Raw genomic sequence first — 19720 nt, forward strand, 5'->3', positions numbered from 1 at the left:
GCTTCTGGGACAGAAACTATCTGTCTGCTGTGCCTGCCTGGTTTGTCTGTTTTGCTTTTCCCACTGACTGTGCTGAGACTTATAAATCAGGTACCCCTTGGGGGCTGACCACCCAACAGGAGGACCCATGCAAAGTTCCGAGGCCCTCAGAGGGAAGTGACCTGATTTCTTAGCAATTATGTACCCCTTTTTAATTTCTTCTCTCTGGAAGGATCCTCTGGGAAATTCCCATTTTCCTGACAGTTTACCAATTCTTGGTGCTTCTTCTGTTTTTCTCCAAAGATGACCTGTGGACCCCAGGGCAACAAGAGTGCATGTGAGATTGGCGCAGTCCTGGCAGACACTGGGCAGCATGTGTACCAGTGGGTATACGCAGGGAGTATGGTGTCTGTACTGATGTTTAGTATCATCAAAGGCTTCACCTTCACCAAGACCACACTGATGGCATCCTGCTCATTACACGACCAAGTGTTTGACAAGGTACTGCTCTCAGGGCCTGCAAACGAATCCAGTTTTTCAGTCAATAGCTTTTATTGAGCACCTATGATACATCAGGTACTGAGCTGGGCTCTGGGGACAGACATGATGCTCAAGATGCTTACAGTGATGTCTGGGAAGCTTCCTAATATGTACTATCAACTGTGAAGGCAACTCCAGGGACTGAGGGAATGTGTCATGAGCCCTCAGGCTAAACTAGGGGTGGAGGCAAATGTGGTCAGGAAGGTTTTCCTGAGAGCACTGCATTGGAACAGACATGTACAGGCCAACAGGACATCTCTAGCTCCAAAGACCCCTGAGTACACTGAGGGCCTTAAGAAGTCCTTCTGGCTGCCTTCTCATTCCACTGCAGCAGTAGGCATCAGCCACTATTGCCAGGGCCCTGGACAGAGCCCAGAGGTGTGGCTCATAATTTGAGGGCAGACAGACACAGGGGCACTTGACTTTTTATTGCTCCAGAGCACAAAATCCCACCCTCCTCCAGAGGTACCCCAGGCTGCATCCCAGGCTTGGAGGGAGGCCCAATCTTCAGGGGCTTTCCCTGGGGTTCCACACTGAGGCTGAATCTTTCCCACAATCCCTCTCATTCATGGGGGCCACAAGAATGGGGAGCATCCTCACCTTCCCAGGATGGCCTGGTAAACTGGGTTGGGCCCTGGAAAAATGCTCAGGCTGCTCAAAATATCCCAGCCCCAGCAGAGTGGCCAGGCTTTACTAAACTCACACCTCAATGTGGACTCTCCTACTTTATCCACAGATCTTAAAGAGCCCAATGAGCTTCTTTGACACGACTCCCACTGGCAGGCTAATGAACCGTTTTTCCAAGGATATGGATGAGCTGGATGTGAGACTTCCATTTCACGCGGAGAACTTTCTGCAGCAATTTTTTATGGTGCTGTTTATTCTTGTGATATTGGCTGCTGTGTTTCCTGCTGTCCTTTTAGTCCTGGCTGGCCTTGCTGTTGGCTTCTTCATTCTTTTATGGTAGGTCAATGCACTATTTAAAAAGGAGCACATGAAATCTTGACATATTTGGTTAACTCTGCACAATGACTGGGTAGTGTCAGGTGATGCTGAGTCCCTGCTATCTTCTCTGAATGGGGAGGATCATATTGATTTTTAGTGGTGATGAAATGCCAGGTGCTATGCTCAGTGGTCTTGCATACATCTGACATTTTAGTCTCAGAGCAACTCTGAGAGGTGGGCATGAATGGGGAGGTTAAGTCTGTGGTCCTAGGCGAGGAAACTAGTAACCATGCTTGTTGTCTGCTGTTATGCTCTTGACCATGGGGCTCTCTCTGGCGTCCTGCTGCTGGAGAAGAGAGGTAAGACCAGTCCTTAGTCACTCTGAGCTTTGGGAACTAGCCCCCACCCTAATCACTGATATGGATATAGAAAGGCCTCAGGCAGCTAGGCACTGGGGAGTCCTACTGAGGCTGTGCCTCATTTCCACTTCCTCACCCACGTTGGAGGGAAGCAGGAGGGTGGATTGACCCCAGCCTTCAAGGAACCCAGCTCCTCCCTGTTCCTGGAGAGAGTTGGAGTTCTCAGCAGGCAGCGTGGTGGGTATTGTGTAAGGCCAAAGGCTTGGAAATCAGAGAAATTTGCCAGAGCCCCAGCCCTCCTGCAAAACTAGCTGGAAGACCCTGGGGAAGCCAGAGAAATACTGCAAGCTTGTGTCTTCATCCCTAAAGGTAACCATTAAAATATACATCTCACCTGTGCCAGGGGAGTCTTGTGAGGATCAAATGAGACTGTAGAGCTATAAGTGGCTTACAAATTAGAAAGGGAATACAGTTGACCCTTGAACAACATGGGTTTGAACCACACAGGTCCACTTATATGTGGATTCTTTATATATATATATATATATATATATATATATATATATATATATATACAGTACCTTATTATAAATGTATTTTCTCTTCCTAATGATTTTTTAAATAACCCTTTCTCTTCTTTATCTTACTTTATAGTAAGAATATAGTATATAATACATATAAAATATGTGTTAATCAACTGTTTATGTTATCAGTAAGGCATCTAGTCAACAGTAGACTATTAGTAGTTAAGTTTTGGGGGAGTCAAAATTGTTATAAGCAGATTTTCAATTGCACGGGGTGGGGTGGGGGTTGATGCCCCATCCCTTGCATTGTTCAAGAGTCAACTACACAGTGTTATAGAAATGTTTCCATAAAATTCAGCAATATGTTTATTCCACTCCTAGATGCACAAAGTCTTGGGTTGGATGCTGAGGGTCTTAAAGAGGGTCCCCTAGTTGTAAGGGATTCAGCTCCCAAATCCTAGACCTGCCTCTACCCATAAGCAAGGTTGTTTTCATCCAGGGACACCATGCTCAGAGCTGAGTTTTTAGAAATATCATTTTGGCCAGTGTGGAGGATGGATGGAGCTATGGAAAGATCAGGACAGGGCTATGGGATGAGAGACTCTTGAAATGTAGGGTCTGAATGAGAGTTGAGACAAGTGGCAGCAGTGGGGACAGAAAAGATTTATGAATCATTTCTGAGATGGTCTTTGGGGTTGGGGAATGGGAAATGCCAAGGATGGATCCAAGATGGGGAGCGATGTGAAGAGCGATGTGAAGGTGATCTGGGAAGGGAGTGATTTGGGTAATCAAGATTGTGGGCTCACTGTTGGATATTTCAAGTTCGTGGGTCAAGTCCATAGATGGTGCCAACAGATAGTGGGAAAGGAGGGTACAGGGGTGCATCAGGGCTGGAGAGGTGGATTCTGCATCCTTGGCTTCTGTGCAGGAGCTGGTGTGACCTTGGGAACTGGAGCCCTGGGCTCTCTCTTTGGTCTCCCACTGTCCCCTTGGTGACTCCAGGAAAGGTCACATGGCCTCACTGTCCAGCCTCAAGGATTTATTGTGGTGACCAAGTAAAATACTTTCTGCAAGTCCTTTGCAAAGATAAAGCATGTCTTGGACACTGCTTCTTAAAATGGACTCCTTGACTTGGCGTTCATTTTTGTAATCCCTGTGTTTGTCTGACCGTTGTTCCTGTCTGTTCTCCTGTTTTATACTGTTGTTTTACTTAGCAAAAGGTTTTTCTCTGCTTTGCACCCCTACTTCTTGCTACAAAGATAGGCCAGACCAGGGCTGGCTGTGACTGAATCACCCAAATATTTCCAACTAACTCACTTGAACTTTGAGCTAATGAAGTTTTCTTTCCTCTTCCCTGGGTTTTAGATGAGAGTCTGGAGGGCAGATTAGACTCACTGTCATGGGCCAGCCTGCCAATGTGCATGCCTGTGGGCAGTAGTCTGGAACTCTGCAGGGTCCTGGAGCTTCAACACCCAGGAGAGGATCACCCTGTGGAAGAGTTTGGTTCTAAAGTCAGCTCCTGAGGCTATGATTCAAAATTACCTTTGAAAATGCCTTCAGAAGACCATGCACTGGAGTTGACACACCAGATTTTCCACCAGAATTGGAACAGATCATTTTTTTCTTTGGTTGGGTCCCAGAAAGTGGTTGGCTTGTGTTAGAAGCTACACTGTATGAAAATTCCTTGTCTTCAAAGACTGGACCCACATCTCCTGCAGCAAGACACTCATGCTACAAGATGCACTCAAAACTGAGACCATAGCAAGGAATGGCTTACATTTCTGAGAGACATTTTTTTTTCTTACTTTTTTTTTGTAGTTTCAAGTTTTTATTTAATTTTTTAAGTTTTTATTTCAAGTTTTTATTTAAATTATTTTATGTATTTAGTTAACGTATAGTGTAATATTAGTTTCAGGAGTAGGGAAACTACTATGTAAGTGTGAAATATGTAAGTGATTCATCACTTACATACAATGCCCAGTGCTCATTACAACAAGTGCACTTCTTAGTACCCATCACCCATTTAACCAATCCCCCACCTACCTCCCCTCCGACAACCCTCAGTTTGTTCTCCATAGTTAACAGTCAGCTTTATGGTTTGACTCCTTTTTTTTACCCCTCTATATTCATCTGCCTTGCTTCCTAAATTCCACATGAGTGAAATCATATGGTATTTGTCTTTCTCTGACTGACTCATTTTGCTTAGCATTATACTGTCTAGCTCCAATCATGTCATTGCAAATGGCAAAATCTCATTCTTTTTTATGGCTGAGTAATTATCCTTTGTATATATATATATATATATATATATATACCACATCTTTATCCATTCATCAGTTGATGGACACTTGAGCTGTTTCCACAGTTTGGCTATTGTAGATAATGCTACTATAAACATTGAGGTGCATATATCCCTTTGATTTAGTATTTTTGTATTCTTTGGGTAAATACCTAGTAGTTCGATTGATGGATCATAGGGTAGTTCTACTTTTAACTTTTTGAGGAACCTCCATACTGTTTTCCAGAGTGGCTGCACCAGTTTGCAGTGTAAGAGGGTTCCCCTTTCTCCGAAACCTTGCCAACATCTGTTTCCTGTGTTGTTAATTTTAGCCATTATGACAGGTGTGAGGTGATATCTCATTGTAGTTTTGATTTGTATTTCCCTGATGATGACTGATGAGCATTTTTTCATGCGTCTGTTGGCCATCTGTATGTCTTTTTGGGGAAAATTTCTATTCATGTCTGAGACACATTTCTGAGACCCCATCTGTCCCTAGGATGGTTTCTCCTAGGGGAGAGTGGCAGGCCAACCCCTTCATCTTAGTTAGATGGCACCCGTCTGACTTAAACTTTGTCTTGAGTGCATAGTCGGACCTGCAAGTGCTAAGGGCAAGCCCTCAGAGACCCCACTTTGTAGTCTTCTTGATTTCCCTACAGCATTTTCCATGGAGGAGCCCAGGAGCTCAAGAAGCTGGAGAATATCAGCCGGACTCCCTGGTTCTCCCATATCACTTCATCCATGCAGGGCCTGGGCATCATCCATGCCTATGACAAGAAAGAGGACTGCATTAGCAAGTAAGTACTGCACTGGGCCCCTGCTCCAGGTCTCCCCACTTCACATCTAACCCTGAATGGGAGGTCCTAGGAACAGATGGCCTCTTTGACTCTGAGAAGGGAAGTCTGGGCTGCTGGGGACTCACCATAAGTGAATTGCTGTCAGAATCCAGAAGGAGTACTTTAGGGTACTAAGCCTTTCTTCCTAGTATCTGGGGCCCCAAAAGTGGTGAGTTCATTCAATGACAACCTCAATGTGTGATTTTACATGTTTTACTTTATGCAGTAGAAGTAAAATTTGCACAATTCAGGAAAGTAGGAGAAAGCAGAAAAAAAAAAAAAAGAAAAAAGAAAAAAGAAAAAAGAAAAAAAATCACTCAAAGGTCCCTAACTACATCCTATTAATATTTTTATATATTTCCTTCCAGTCTTTTTTTAAAATTTCTTAAGTATTTATAATCATGTTTGTTTCATTTTATTTTTAAATAACATTTTAAACATTATATATCTTATAAAATTTTTTTATTTTTATTTTTTTTTCTATTTTTGAGACACAGAGAGAGAGAGACAGAGAGCAGGGGAGAAAGGCAGAAGGAGAGAGAGAGAATCCTAAGCAGACTTCACACTCAGTGTGGAGGCTGACGTGGGGCTTGACTCTGGGATTCCGTGACTCTGGGATCATGACCTGAGCTGAAATCAAGAGGTGGACACTCAACCAACTGAGGCATCCAAGCACCCAGTAAAAATAAAATTTAAAGGCCATATTATATTTCACTTAATGGATACACACCTCTTTTCTTCTTTTTAAAGTGTGGGGACTAGATGAGTAAATTTCTCTGGAGTCTTCCAGCTCCAAAGTTCTAAAACACAGTATAAATTGTATCGACCATGTAGGCTCACTGTAGTAGCAAAGACTTCCAAGTTTTAGGGACTTAACACAATACATATTTATTCTTCTTCAAGTCACAATTTAAAGAGCATCCATAGGGTAGGGGAAAGGGATTTTGTTCCACCTAGGGCTTTTCCATCCTGAGGGCTGTGGTGGTGGGGGGGGTCTTCTCTATGATCCTCTGTGTCTAACTGGAGGATAAGGTAGGAGAGGTGGGTGCAGGATCCCATGGGAAATTTTTATGGGTTAATTCCAATGAAGATACTTATCATTTCTGCACATTCATTGACCAGATTTCATTCACATGTACTCACCAAACTGCAAGGGAGGCTGAGAAATGTAGTCCAGTTGTGTCCATAGGAGGGAAAAAAATGGAGTTTGGTGAATCTATAGCAGTGTATGACACATAGGTGTTCCACTTTGTTTTGTTTTATTTTTGTCCATATTTTTCTGCCTTAAAAACCTAACACAAACTTCAAGTTTGGGTCTAATTCTTTTTCTCTCTCTTTTCCCACACTTTGCCACCCAGGGTCTCAGTGTAAACTTGGCATCTCAACTTGCCTTTAGTTCAATCAGTGGCTGTGCTCTTCCTAGTTTAACCTATGTGTCATCTGTAGAGAGTCCTGCATCACACATTGACACTTCCAGTGTCCTGATCATGAGGAAAGGCTCCTGTCCATAGAATTACTCATCAACTTACTCATGACAAACAAAACAGATACGAGGTTTGTCTTCTTGCAGATTTTTGTCCAAGGTTTCCAAGGGAATCCTACAGGGCAGCTGAGTCCTACATGATTGATGGGGTCCGCTTCTTTTTAATACTTTCTTTCCTGTCATGGACTTTCCAGAGGGCTTGGGCTTCTGACATGTATTGCTTAAAAAAATTTTTTTTAAATGTTTTATTTATTTTTGAGAGACAGAGAGACAGGGTACAAGTGGGGGAGGGGCAGAGAGAGAGGGAGACACAGAATCCAAAGCAGGCTCCAGGCTCTGAGCTGTCAGCACAGAGCCCAATGCAGGGCTCAAACCCATGAACTGCGAGATCATGACCTAAGCCAAAGTCGGACGCTTAACCAACTGAGCCACCCAGGCACCCCTGACATGTATTGCTTTTTAAACAAAGCCTTGGGGTCAAATTCCAATTTGATCCCGGCCTTCTGTTTCTTTTGTTCCTGTGCAATCTGACCAACCACACAGATAAGACCTCAGATGACTTCTAAGTCACTTAAACCATCATCTGAATTTGTAAGCTTTATAGCTGTAGGATAGAAACACCATGGTATTTGGAAGAATATTTTAACTAAGCTCTGGGGAAAATAACTTTGAAAGAAACAGTAAGCTCTGGGGAAAATAACTTTGAAAGAAACAGAAGGGGGAGGGTGCTACAGGCCCAGCATGGTTGGTCAGAGGTGCTTCTAGACAGAGTCTTTGGAGGATCATTGGAACAGGATGAAGCAGCAATGACCAGAGATGTTCATGACTGTGCCAGTGAGGGGTTTAAACATTGAAACCCCTTTCCCAATAGGTCAAGGGAACCTTCAGTGGCAGTTGAATCTGATATCTCTCATGGTTAGTTGTTAGTTCAGCCCACTCAAAATTTCAGTCTGGGTCAAGTTGACCCTTGAGCCATGCAGGTTTAGTGGCATCAACCCCCCCACACAGTTGAAAATATGCATATAACTTTTGACTCCCCTCATACTTAACTACTAATAGCTTACTATACCAATGATATAAACAGTTGGTTAACACATATTTTGTATGTCATATGTATTATATACTATATCTTTACAATAAAGAACACTAGAGAAAGAAAATGTTATTAATAAAATCATAAGGAAGAGAAAATACATTTACAATATTGCATTGTATTTATTGAAAAACATCCATGTGTAAGTAGACCTGTGTAGTTCAAACCCACGTTATTCAAGGGCCAACTGTATTCCCTCCCTACACACCCAGAGGCTTGGAGTAGTAATACTGTGCTGTGTGTATGTGTCAGGTGGAGGGGGAGGGCAGGTGTGCTACTGGGAAGCCTTTGGTCTATTCTTTTAAACATTTTCTCCTTTTTCTCTGAGCCTGGTTCCCTGAGGCTGGTGCAGAGGAATGAAGTGAGGGAGGACACATTATCAGGTTATTCTCTCCTTCCTGATGCTCATTTCTGCCATTCCAGAAAATTGTGCAGATGTGGTGTGGCAAGGTGGAGGCTCCAACAGGACCAAGTCCATGGCAGTTCTGCTAGGCATTGCTCATGGGCAAGATCTGCGTGGGTCTTCCAGAGAGCTCTTCCTGTGAAGCCTTCCACTGCATTCCCCTGATCTGGGGCCTCTCTGCCTCATGCTGATGGATACTGCATTAAGACTACAGCACCGAAAGTCATCTTCTCTCTGTACCCTCAACTCTAGGAACTGCATGATTGGGCAGGATCTGCCTTCCATGCATCTAGGGAATGAGCAACTCCAGGGGGGTCTTGCCCTCATCCTTAGCAGTGTCATTTCTCCATCCCTCTGCCCAGTGTCCTTTTTCTTTTTGGCTCAGTGGATACACAACAGGGGTTACAAGTTGTCAGTTTTTTTCTTCTGGAGGAGACCCCCAGCAACGGCCTTGAATCTTCTCTCTCTGATTTGATGAGGGGAACCAAGCATCCTTCTTTCCCTTCTCAGCCATCACACACACTGATTCTCCCTAAAGGCATCCTCTGCCAAAATCAGCCCTTACCCTTTTGTAGATCAAGGGGCTAACTGTCAATTCCACATGGCCTTTAAGGGAGTGGCTGAATCCAAAATAGAAGTCTTTTGAAGGTAGAGCACGAGATACTGAGCACCTTTTTTTCTCAGCTGTGGGTTCTAGTTGTCAGTTCTGGGAAAGAGAGAAAAAGCCCACTCAGCACAATGCTGCTACATAGGATTTCTCAAAAAATGTGCATATCAAAGATGCCTATGGTGGCAGATTTTAAAGAGTATTGATGGATATATGTGTGTCTTTGTAAGAGTCTTATGTAAGAGTGCATTAGCTCTTGATTAAAAATTCCTCTTTGTGGAGCCTGGGTGGCTCAGTCAGTTGAGCATTTGACTCTTGATTCTGGCTCAGATCATGATCCCAGTGTTATGGGATTGAGCCCCATGTCAGTCTCTGTGCTCAGCATGTATCCCACTTAAGATTCTCCCTCTCTCTCCCTCTGCCCTTCTCCCCCACTTGCATATGCACACTCTCTCTCACTCTTTCTAAAATAAAGAAAAAGAAAAAGAAAAAAAAATCCCCTTGTCTTAATTTTCTGGTAACCCTAACCCTAGCTCTGTGGAAGTACAACTGACTCCTGTTTTGTATGATTTTTTAATTTTAGGTTTAAGATGCTAAATGATGAAAATTCCAGCCACCTCCTGTACTTTAACTGTGCTCTCAGGTGGTTTGCTCTAAGAATGGATGTCCTCATGAACATTGTCACCTTCATCGTGGCCTTGTTGGTGACTCTGAGCTTCTCCTCAATTAGTGCTTCATCCAAAGGCTTGTCTTTGTCTTACATCATCCAGGTAACACCTCGTATAAAGTTAGGTTTGGCCTGGAGGCTCTGGCATAGGGTATTACTAGGGAGGATGGATGTAAGAGAAGATCCAACTCAAATGGGTGCAACAAACAGAGAGAGCTTACTGATTCACATCACTAAAAGGCATGACAGTTGTGTGGGCTTCAGGAATAGTTGGATCATAGCCCCTGGCTTTGTCCTTGTTCTGTGATGACTTCCTTCATGGTTGTACAATGGTGACTGGCATTCTCTGAGAGCTGCAACAGGAAGGAAGGAGGAAGAAAGCTTTTTGTACCCTAGTCACGGAGCAAAAGCCCTGAGCTTTATTCTTACTGGATTAGTTTAGGCATCCCGGAACAAATTAGTGCCTGGATAGAATTGGGATGATTGGCTTAGGTCAAGGGATGGAGTCACACACCATCCTATCCCCAAGTCACAGAACTGTCCCACAAAAGAGATCAGGAAAAGGATGCTGGAGAGGCAGCCATGATGTCTATGACAAATAATACTGACTTCTCTTTTTGTTTGCTTTGGTATTTTTCTTTTGAAGAAAATAACAGTAATAGGAAAATAATAGTAATACAGAATAATAATAATAATAATAATCAGGAAATACATGCCATTTGGGGTACTATTGTAAGTCATGTATGTGAATTAATTCATTTATTCCCACAACAATTGATGAGATAGTTTCTGCCATAGTCCTCACCTTATACATGATAAAACTTAGGCTTAGAGAGATTTGTCCAACATCACACACTTGTCATGTGTTAGAGGTAGGGTTTGAACCTAGGTCATCTGGGTCTGATACCTATCTGAGTGTGAATCTTGAGTGTGTGTGTGTGCATGTGTGTGTATGTGTTGGCCTAAGGATAAAGTGTCCAGCTACATCTGGTTGGGAGAAAGATGAGGACTGGTAAACAGATGGGTTTACTGATCAGTTTACAGACTACTGATCAGTATTTCTGTGGCTCCTTCTCACACCTGGAGCCTGTCTGAGTTCTGCTAGATAGAAATCTCTGTAAGCCCTGACAACACATTCTGCCTCCTTTCTATTAAAAGGCTCTTCTTCCCCTTTCCATCTTCCATAAATCTGTGACTTCTTCGTTCAGTGCTATCTCTTCCCAACCCTCTTGCCCTTAAAGTTCTATTCCTTTTTTAAAATCTCTCTGATATCATTTTAATGGCATTTTAGGAAGGGGGAAGAACAAAAATATATTCTCAGATCTTTATCTTAAGTGGGAAAAAATGAATTTTTCTTGGGTAGCCAGTTTCCCTCATTGATGGATGTTTTTATTTGTTGTTGCCTAGTAAGATATAAAGCAGATGATATTGAATAGATTCCCTTACTTGGTCCAAGTGAAACAGCTTTCCTCAACTGAGGGCATGCTTTTGGGGGATATCATCAGCTTTCTGTGAGATTGTTTTCAAATATTCCTGTAAGACTGGAGAATTTGCGCGCACTAGATCTAAGGGTACACTTCTCTAGCTGACTTTGGGGTTTTGCTGAACATTAGCCCCCTTTGGAGAACACAGAATCCGAATGACAGAGCTTCCATTGAGAACAGAGGAGACTCCCTAGATGGATGAGAAATTGGTGTAAAGTCCCACAGAGCAGAAAGTGAATGTAAATTGACATCACATAACATCATGGAGGAGAATGAGCACTTACTGGGCCAGCACTGTGCTGCGGGGGAGTTCTTAACTTCTGGAGGACTTCCCAGGGACTTAAAGGGATGATACCCTTGAATTTAATAAAATGCACATAAGCCCTTTTTAAGGGCAAGGTTCATTCATTCATTCACCAGATAGCCACTGAGAATCTACTGTGAGCCAGGAATTCTGCTAGGTGCTGTGGATTCAGCAGCAAACAATCTGGACAGGTCTTGTTCTCATAGAGTTTATGGGATAAAAAGAGATATAACATGGGATGGAATAAATAAGTGCACAAGCAAATAAGTGAGAAGGTTTCAGAAATTGTTTGTTATGAAGATAATAAAACAGGGTAATGTGACTGTCAATGGGGAAGCAACATGAGATTCTATAGTCAGAGGAGAACTCTGCTAGGAGGTGACTTCCAAGCTGGTCCATGAATGACAAAGAACCAGCCAAATAAGATGGAAGGGAGGATGCTTCAGGCTGAGAGGCCAGAGCAAGGCTTGGGGTAGGTAGGAGCTGGGTGCATTTGAGGCATTCAGAAGGTCATGTAGCTTGAGCAGAGTAGAAAATAAGGTCTGAGGTGTTGGCGGGGAGAGACTATGTAAGGCTTTGTCAGCCATGGAATATAAGGTTGCTTTTATATAAGGGCTGGATGATCCTCTTTGTGAGAGGCAGTGCTATATGTTATAGGATGTTAGCCTCCATGATCTCTAACTAGGAAATCCCAGTAGAACCTCCCTCCTCTAAGGTTGTGACAACCACAAGTTTCTTTAGACATTGCTAAATGTCTCCTGAAGGGCATAATCACCCAGGTCAAGAGCCACTGCTCTAAGAGAAATAGAAAGCCAGTGGTGTGTGTTAAGCAGGCAGGCAACAAGGGAGCCATGCAAAGGGTGTGGACCTATACCACTGCCCCCTGCCATTTACCTGCTTGGGCCACACTGCCTCCTTGTTAAGGTCACTTGCTGCTACTCAGAGCTATCCAAATCCTGAGTTAGCCTGGCGGACTTCTTTTTATAAATGCCTCTGCTCACACAGTTCCTTAACTGCCCTAACAGAGGCAAACCTCTCCCCCCCCACTTCCATTCCGACCATTCTTTCACATCCTGTTTTATTGGCATCTTACCTTTTCTTGAAATGACATGTGTCTTATCCTGCCAGCCTGCTAGAACATAAGCCATGTGACTGTAGGGGTTTTGTCCATCACATTCAGCCCTGGAAAACCAGCCCTTCTGTGACAGGGCCTGGCCCACAGTCACTGCTCACCCAGTGAAAGAAGACCTGGTCCTGCCTTGAGCCCACAAGCCCACCTTGTGACTGAAGCAGGTGCTGTTGGTGCACCAACCCTCCAGGGCAGCCTTGGCCTCCTGCTGCTACGGGAAGGTGCCCAGTCCAAGCCCAGGGCAGCCTGCAAGTGTGGGGAATTCCCTAAGCCAGAAGTGGCCCCAAAAATTGTTGAAGGGCATCAGTGGGGATGTAGCCCAGCTTCCTCAGGACAACTCAAATGTGTTCCATGCAGTGTCCCAGAGCTTCCAGTAGGATCAAATTTTGGGTATTTACAAGTGAACCTCTCATGACTTACTTTCTGTTCTGTATGTCACTTCTCCCAGCTCCCACTGGTACTTTTGCGGTCCACCTCCTGGATTAATTTCCTAGGGCTGCTGTAACCAGTCACCATAAGCTAGTGGCTTAAAATCAGAGAAATTTATTCTCTTACAGTTTTGGAGGTCAGAAGTCCCAAATCAAGGTGTAGGCAGGACCTTGTTCCCTCTGCATGCTCTAGGGGACACGCCATTCCTTGTCTCTTCCAGCTTCTGGTGGCTGCTGGCATTCTTTGGCATTTCTTGTATTGTAGCAGCATCACTCCAACTTTTGCCTCTGTCTTCACATCTTCTTCTCTTTTGTGTCTTCTCTTCCTCTGTCTCTTATAAGGATACTTGTCATTGGATTTAAGGTCCATCCAGGTAATACAGGATGATCTCAAGATCCTTACTTACACCTAAAGGTCTTTTTCTTTCAAATGAGGTAACATTCACAGGTCTCAGGGATTTGGATGCATACATTATCTTTTTGGGGGAGCTCCATTCAACCTGCTTACACTCAAATTTCAGGATTGGCTTCTGGGGGATTCTGGCCTAAAATAGGTGACCTTAGCAAGCCACATTCCCCACTCTGAGCCTAGATATTCTCATGTCTGAAGCAAACAGATGGGCTAAATGATTTCCTTCTACCCATGATGGTCTGTGACAATGGGATTTCAGTGGCTGCTTGGCTGCCTGTTGGGTAAATCAGGGAGGGCATGGAAGTGCAGGACCATGCCAGATGGCAGCAAGGGGTGGATACCCAGCAGCTCTGTGGCCCTGGGAGATTCCAGCTTAGACCAAGAGTGATCAAGTGGTACTGTGGTGGGATGGTTCATGCCATCTGGAGTGTCAGGGAAAATGTCATTACCCATTTGGTTCCGAATGCAGAGGAATATTTAAAGGCAAAACACTGCAGTGTCTTTACTTCTGGGCACTTGGCTGGGAATGCAGGCATATTTTTGTGTGGCTCTGAGTGAGGCTGGTGAGGGGTAATTCACAAGGGCTGCCCCTGAGGGTGGGGCAGCAGAACCCAAGGGAGGAAAGGGATCTAACTCAGCTTTTGCTTCTCTACAATAGCTAAGCGGACTACTCCAAGTATGTGTGCGAACAGGGACAGAGACCCAGGCCAAATTCACCCCCGTGGAGCTGCTCAGGGAGTATATTTTGGTAAGAAATTAGTGCATGCCAGAGGAAGGGCTAGTTAACTCTGGCGGAATTTATGCAGGCATTGATTTTTTGACATGTGAAAGGGGTCTTTTTAAAAACTGAAATTTGTTGGGGTGCCTGGGTGGTTCAGTCGGTTAGGTGGTAGACTGTTGATTTTGGCTCAAGTCATGAACTCACAGTTGTGAGACTGAGACTTGCATTGGGCTTCAAGCTGAATGTGGAGCATGCTTGGGGTTCTCTCTCTCCCTCCCTGTGCCCCTCGTTGTGTCATGCACACACATGCTTTCTCTAATAAAAACAAACAAGCAAACAAACAAACAAATAAAATAAAAACTGAAAATGAACCACAACCCTCTTCTTAAAGCCCATATTTACGATACAGTCTAAAGTACTTTAAGTTGAGGAAGAGATCCTTTTTTTAAAAAAAAATTTTCTCAAAGGCAGTTTCTGCATACAAAAATAGAAATCAGTGGCTAACTTTAGTTTCTAAAGATTACTATTTGATTGACTAAAATTGTAAATTGAAAAAAAACAATGGCCGAACTCTTCTTTAAAAGCTTTTATGTTCAACTTACAAATCCTGCTATTCTTTGAAAAGTCTAGACAAGTCAAGCAATCACTTTTAAGGGCCTTTGAATAGCATTTGGCCTCATTTACAAACTTAATTAAACTCTTTAAAACATTAAACTGCATTTTAAAATTTAGCACATTCCATTTCCTTCTTAAGTATCTCGATTATCTGATTTAACAAACAAACCTTCCAGAGGTTATATAAATCTAATAAATCGCACTTATAAATATAGTAAGCTTTAAATTTGCATAACCATCCCAATGCTGTGGATGAACAGTAAGCTTTTAACTTAAAATCATGTCTAAATAAATTATTCAATTATACATTTTAAATTAGAATCACAGGCCCTTATGTTACTAATATTATACTTGAAACACAAAATATGCAGATTCCTTCAACTGAAAATACTGTTACAATTTTGCTTCTCTTAAATATTCTCGTTATTAATTCTAGATCTCCCGGGGGTTACAAATATTCACTGTGTAGGAATACAGATATTTTATCAGTTAATTGTAGTTGCTTATCACAGATTTGGACTCGCCAGCCAGCCCCAGGGCACATGGGGGCCTTACTTCTCATGGCTCACAGGGACTTCAAAACTTTAGAGGAGGTGGTGTTCTAACACAGCCAAGTTGAATAGAGCAACTTGGCTTAGACTTTGCATTTCTTAGACACTTGCAGATATTGAAATTGTATCTGACTGAACTCTGCAAATCTCAAGATTTGGTCTGGATTTGCCACACAGCTTCAAGGTCACAATGCTGATGCCCAGGCCCACATGGCCCCGTATGAGCTGTCCCTTATAGTTGTCCATCTCTCTATTCACTAAGCTCCAGACACCTAACTTTACTTTCTATTCCTCAAAGTGCCCAAGCTTGTTCTGGCCCCAGGGCCTTTGCACTAGCTGTCTACTCTGCCTGGAAGGTTCTGAACTCAAACTTTCTTATATCAGCATTCTACGTCTCAGCTTGAATCGCACATCCTCATAGATGCCTTCTTAAACCCTTAAGTTACTTTTACTCTGCCTACCCCTTTCACTACACACATTGTCTTCATTTTTATTTTTTTTAATGTTTTATGTTTATGTTATTTTATGATTTATTGTCTTTATTTCTGATTTTGTTTCTTATTTATTATCTGACTTCCCCATTGGAATGTGACTTCTTTAGTGGGTTTCTTGATCTAGCACACCACCACGAACACTAGTACCTAGAATTGTGGGAATGCGTGAATTAATTAAATGAATGGAAAAGTGAATGATTGTTAACCTGTCATTGGTTATTCTGTTTTCCAGACCTGTGTTCCTGAATGCACTCACCCCCTCAAAGTGGAGACTTGTCCCCATGACTGGCCCAGGCATGGGGAGATAACATTCAGAGACTATCAGATGAGATACAGAGACAACACTCCCCTTGTTCTTGATGGGCTGAACTTGAGCATTCAAAGCGGGCAGACAGTTGGGATTGTTGGAAGAACAGGTTCTGGTGAGGACAGGGTTGTCTTCTTTGCATTTCCACCGGGGATCCTGGTTGAGCCACACCAGAGGGCTGTGTGTATGTGTGGTGGGTTGGCTGTTTTTTTCTCCCTCTAATCTCTTTACTGTAAATTGGGATTTCAGGTTGAATGGGTGTGTGGAGTTGGAAACAAACACACACCAGTTTTTGAATTAATTAAATGAGAATCATTCTGGTGAAACGAGGCCCAGAGGATGAGTCGTGTGTTAACAGCCCCTGCAGGAACGGGCAGGTTAACCATGTCAGGGCAGCTGATTGCCTCCACAGAGTGAGGCCTTTCTGTCTGCACAGTCATCTGCACTGAGCCATTTAACTGCATTACAAATTCCCCTGATTAGATACTTGGATATGATAGAAGTACAAACTGATGTTTGATTTGCTGTTCTTGCTTTTATTATTCCCAGGAAAGTCATCCTTGGGAATGGCCTTGTTTCGTCTGGTGGAGCCAGCTGGCGGTACGATTTTCATTGATGAGGTGGATATCTGCACTATAGGTTTGGAAGACCTCAGAACCAAGCTGACTGTGATCCCCCAGGATCCTGTCCTGTTTGTAGGTACAGTAAGGTAGCTGTTTTTGATCATCGTCCATTCCTATTTTTTAGGTAGTAAAATCAGACCAGCCAGGAACTTTGTGAAGTGCCCACAGTGGGCCTAAAGGAAGCAGCCATCCTGAGGTGCTCAGAAGCACTTCTAGTACCTGTTCCTGCTGAAGCCTTAGGAAGAACCAAGGACTAGAGCCCTGAACATTGTCTGTATTTTATGTGCCACATCACAAATAAGCAAGATGCTTACACATAGGGTGAGCATATAGCCCAGTTGGCCCTGGAGAGCCCTGGTTTATGCCTGTGTCTCAGCATCCTATAAGGTTTAACACTGGCCACCCTCAAAAGTACCCAGTTAGCGAAATAAAATAAGTGGTTACCCTATGTATGTAGCATTCCATAGGGAAGTGCACCAATTTATTCCCATTGAAGAATGAACAGAAGTTGTTCAAGTACAAGAACAGTAGGGTTGCAACTTCCATGGGGCTCAAGATCTGATGTCAGGGGATAAGGAGAAAACCATTTTCTCATTTAGTCCAGGGCAATGGTTCCTCCTCCAATGAGAAGGACATTTCTCATATTAAGTGCCATTTAGAATTATAAGAAAAATGCATTCCATGTCTTGAGATACCAGACCTACATGGGGCACCCTGGGTGAAGTCCTGGGAGCCACAGCTGTACCTCTTGCTTCTGAAGGCAAAGTGAATCCCCCCACCACACCCTCTCTGCCTATAATTTGCATAGGGTCAAAGGTCTTCTGCTGTCCATGGCCACTGTAAGGACCAAATGTGTCTTCCTGGGTGCCTTGTTCAGTGCTGTCTCTCCTGCCTTGGTAGTCTCTGCCCCATCACAGAGCTGTGGGGCTTTGCTCACTTGGCCTGAGATTGGTAATTTTATGGGCCATTGTCCTGGGCTAAGCACTGCTTTTGGGGCCATGAAAGTCATCACACACACCAGCCCTTGCTCTCTCCCACATGCTGCAGAAAACATACTCCCCCATCCTGTCCTCCTCAGAAATCTGGCTCCCTGCTCTTTCCTTTATTGCAGGTACAACTTGGATCCATTTGAGAGTCACTCAGATGAGATGCTCTGGCAGGTTCTGGAGAGGACATTCATGAGAGACACAGTAGGTCTCTGGGGTTGACCAGGATGAGTCCGTTTCCCAGCACCAGGGCCCAGATTTGGATTTGACAAGACCCGGGCCATCATTTGGTCCGGCTTATTTGCTGATGTCACATGTGTCAGGAGAATGTGATCTTTTTTTACTCTTTGTTAAAAGCAACAATAGATAATATTTTTAGGCCTCTGAAATGATCTGGACAAGAGCTCTGCATGTATGATCTCACCTCACCTGGTCCTGTCTTGACTGCAGCCTTCTGAGTTTGGAACTCCTATCCTGATTTTTAGAGGTGTAGCAATTAAGACTCAGGGAAGAAACATGTGAAGCTAGTAAGTGGCAGAATGGAGACTTGAACCCAAATGCATCTGACTCTAGAGCAGATGGGGCATCCTGTTGCTCTGCCAATAGCCTCCTTTGCTTATGGGTACATATAAGGCACAGGAAGGTGAGAGGGGGTATGGCAGGCTCGAGGAATGGCCAGTATGGCCAGTTTCTGTGAGACAGGGTCCTGTCCTAGAAGAGCTGTGGGTGAGTATGGCCACCTCGGCAGCATGGAGGGGATTTTCTCCCCCAAGACTTGGTACCAAGGTGAGCATGTCCCAATATCACTGTGACTGGATAAATCAGATGCTGTTGTACTTTTCCTTGATGACTAGAAAACTCCCATCCCATGTGTATTTTGTCCACAGAAATAGGAACCCTGGAAGCCATTTACACTTCATTTGTGTTTCTCTGGACCCACATGTGTACCATTTGTCCTATTTTCATGAGGTGTCTACAGGGTTCTATGAATCATACTGTGATTTTAAATTATTAATGTCTGCCTACTCCCTGGTCCTTCCCTGGTGCCTGTTTGCAATGTTGAAATGATTGTTGTTTTGTACTTTCTCTTCCTCAGTAAAATAAAGCCAGCTGATGAATGCATGAGTGGGGCAATCAATAGAGATGATGCAGGACAATTTTATAGATCATCAGCATAAATGTGGCATTTTCTGTGTTTTATAGATAATGAAACTCCCAGAAAAATTACAGGCAGAAGTCACAGAAAATGGAGAAAACTTCTCAGTAGGGGAACGTCAGCTGCTTTGTATGGCCCGAGCACTTCTCCGTAATTCAAAAGTAAGGAAACAGCACGGAAAAATGGATTGGTCAAATTTTGGATATTTCCCGCAGCGCCACTCAATCCAGGAGGTAGAGCTATGCGTTTGTCTTTCAGCAAAGAGAGAACAATTGAGCCATTTAAAAACCGATCAGTTTCTTTTAAGACAAAGTTGTAAGGGGTAAAAATTGAAAAATAACAGTCATTTACAGCAAGAGCACCTGCCTCCTCTGGGCCTCCCCCTGGGAAGACTTGCTTAGGTATTCTCTTTGTCTCCTAAGTGCTCTGAGTATGAGAAATCTTTCTCTTGACTTTTTTTTTTTTGCCTTGTCCCTGAACAATTCTGAAGCCTGATAAACAATGCCCAGGATGCTAAAGAAGGCCTTCAGAATGCTAAGATATGAGAATTGTAATGTTTATATTCATTTTTCTTAGTGACTTAGTCATCCTTGGTTACTGATTTCAAGGAAGGGATTGCTGTTGCTTTAGAAATCCCATTCTCTGAACCCTGACCAAAGTGTAACCTAGCCTGTGTGTTGTGTAGACATGCTAATGGTAGGAGAGGGAGCTGGCACCATGATGCATTCCGTGCTGACTGAGGCACTATACGCTGCTAAGTACTTTGTGGGTTATCTTTGCATTTCATGCTCATAAG

At 43.5% G+C, this 19720-nt stretch overlaps 1 protein-coding gene across 2 annotated transcripts in view; it reads left to right on the plus strand.

The window, feature by feature from the left end:
* The window catches only part of LOC125917046 (ATP-binding cassette sub-family C member 12), a 62284-nt gene that overhangs the window by 40574 nt on the left and 1990 nt on the right, over positions 1-19720 (plus strand). The window contains exons 16-24 of one of the 2 annotated variants that reach the window (XM_049623302.1): positions 283-480; positions 1256-1482; positions 5285-5422; positions 9631-9817; positions 14130-14219; positions 16085-16274; positions 16709-16868; positions 17894-17972; positions 18972-19157. In XM_049623302.1, coding sequence (XP_049479259.1) covers positions 283-480; positions 1256-1482; positions 5285-5422; positions 9631-9817; positions 14130-14219; positions 16085-16274; positions 16709-16868; positions 17894-17972; positions 18972-19157 — 1455 coding nt within the window. Of the gene's footprint in view, positions 1-282; positions 481-1255; positions 1483-5284; positions 5423-9630; positions 9818-14129; positions 14220-16084; positions 16275-16708; positions 16869-17893; positions 17973-18971; positions 19158-19720 lie in introns of those variants that run through there. The other variant, XM_049623303.1, reaches the window with a different exon arrangement.

The sequence above is a fragment of the Panthera uncia genome, unplaced genomic scaffold (genome assembly GCF_023721935.1).
Source record: "Panthera uncia isolate 11264 unplaced genomic scaffold, Puncia_PCG_1.0 HiC_scaffold_1426, whole genome shotgun sequence".
NCBI lineage: Eukaryota > Metazoa > Chordata > Mammalia > Carnivora > Felidae > Panthera > Panthera uncia.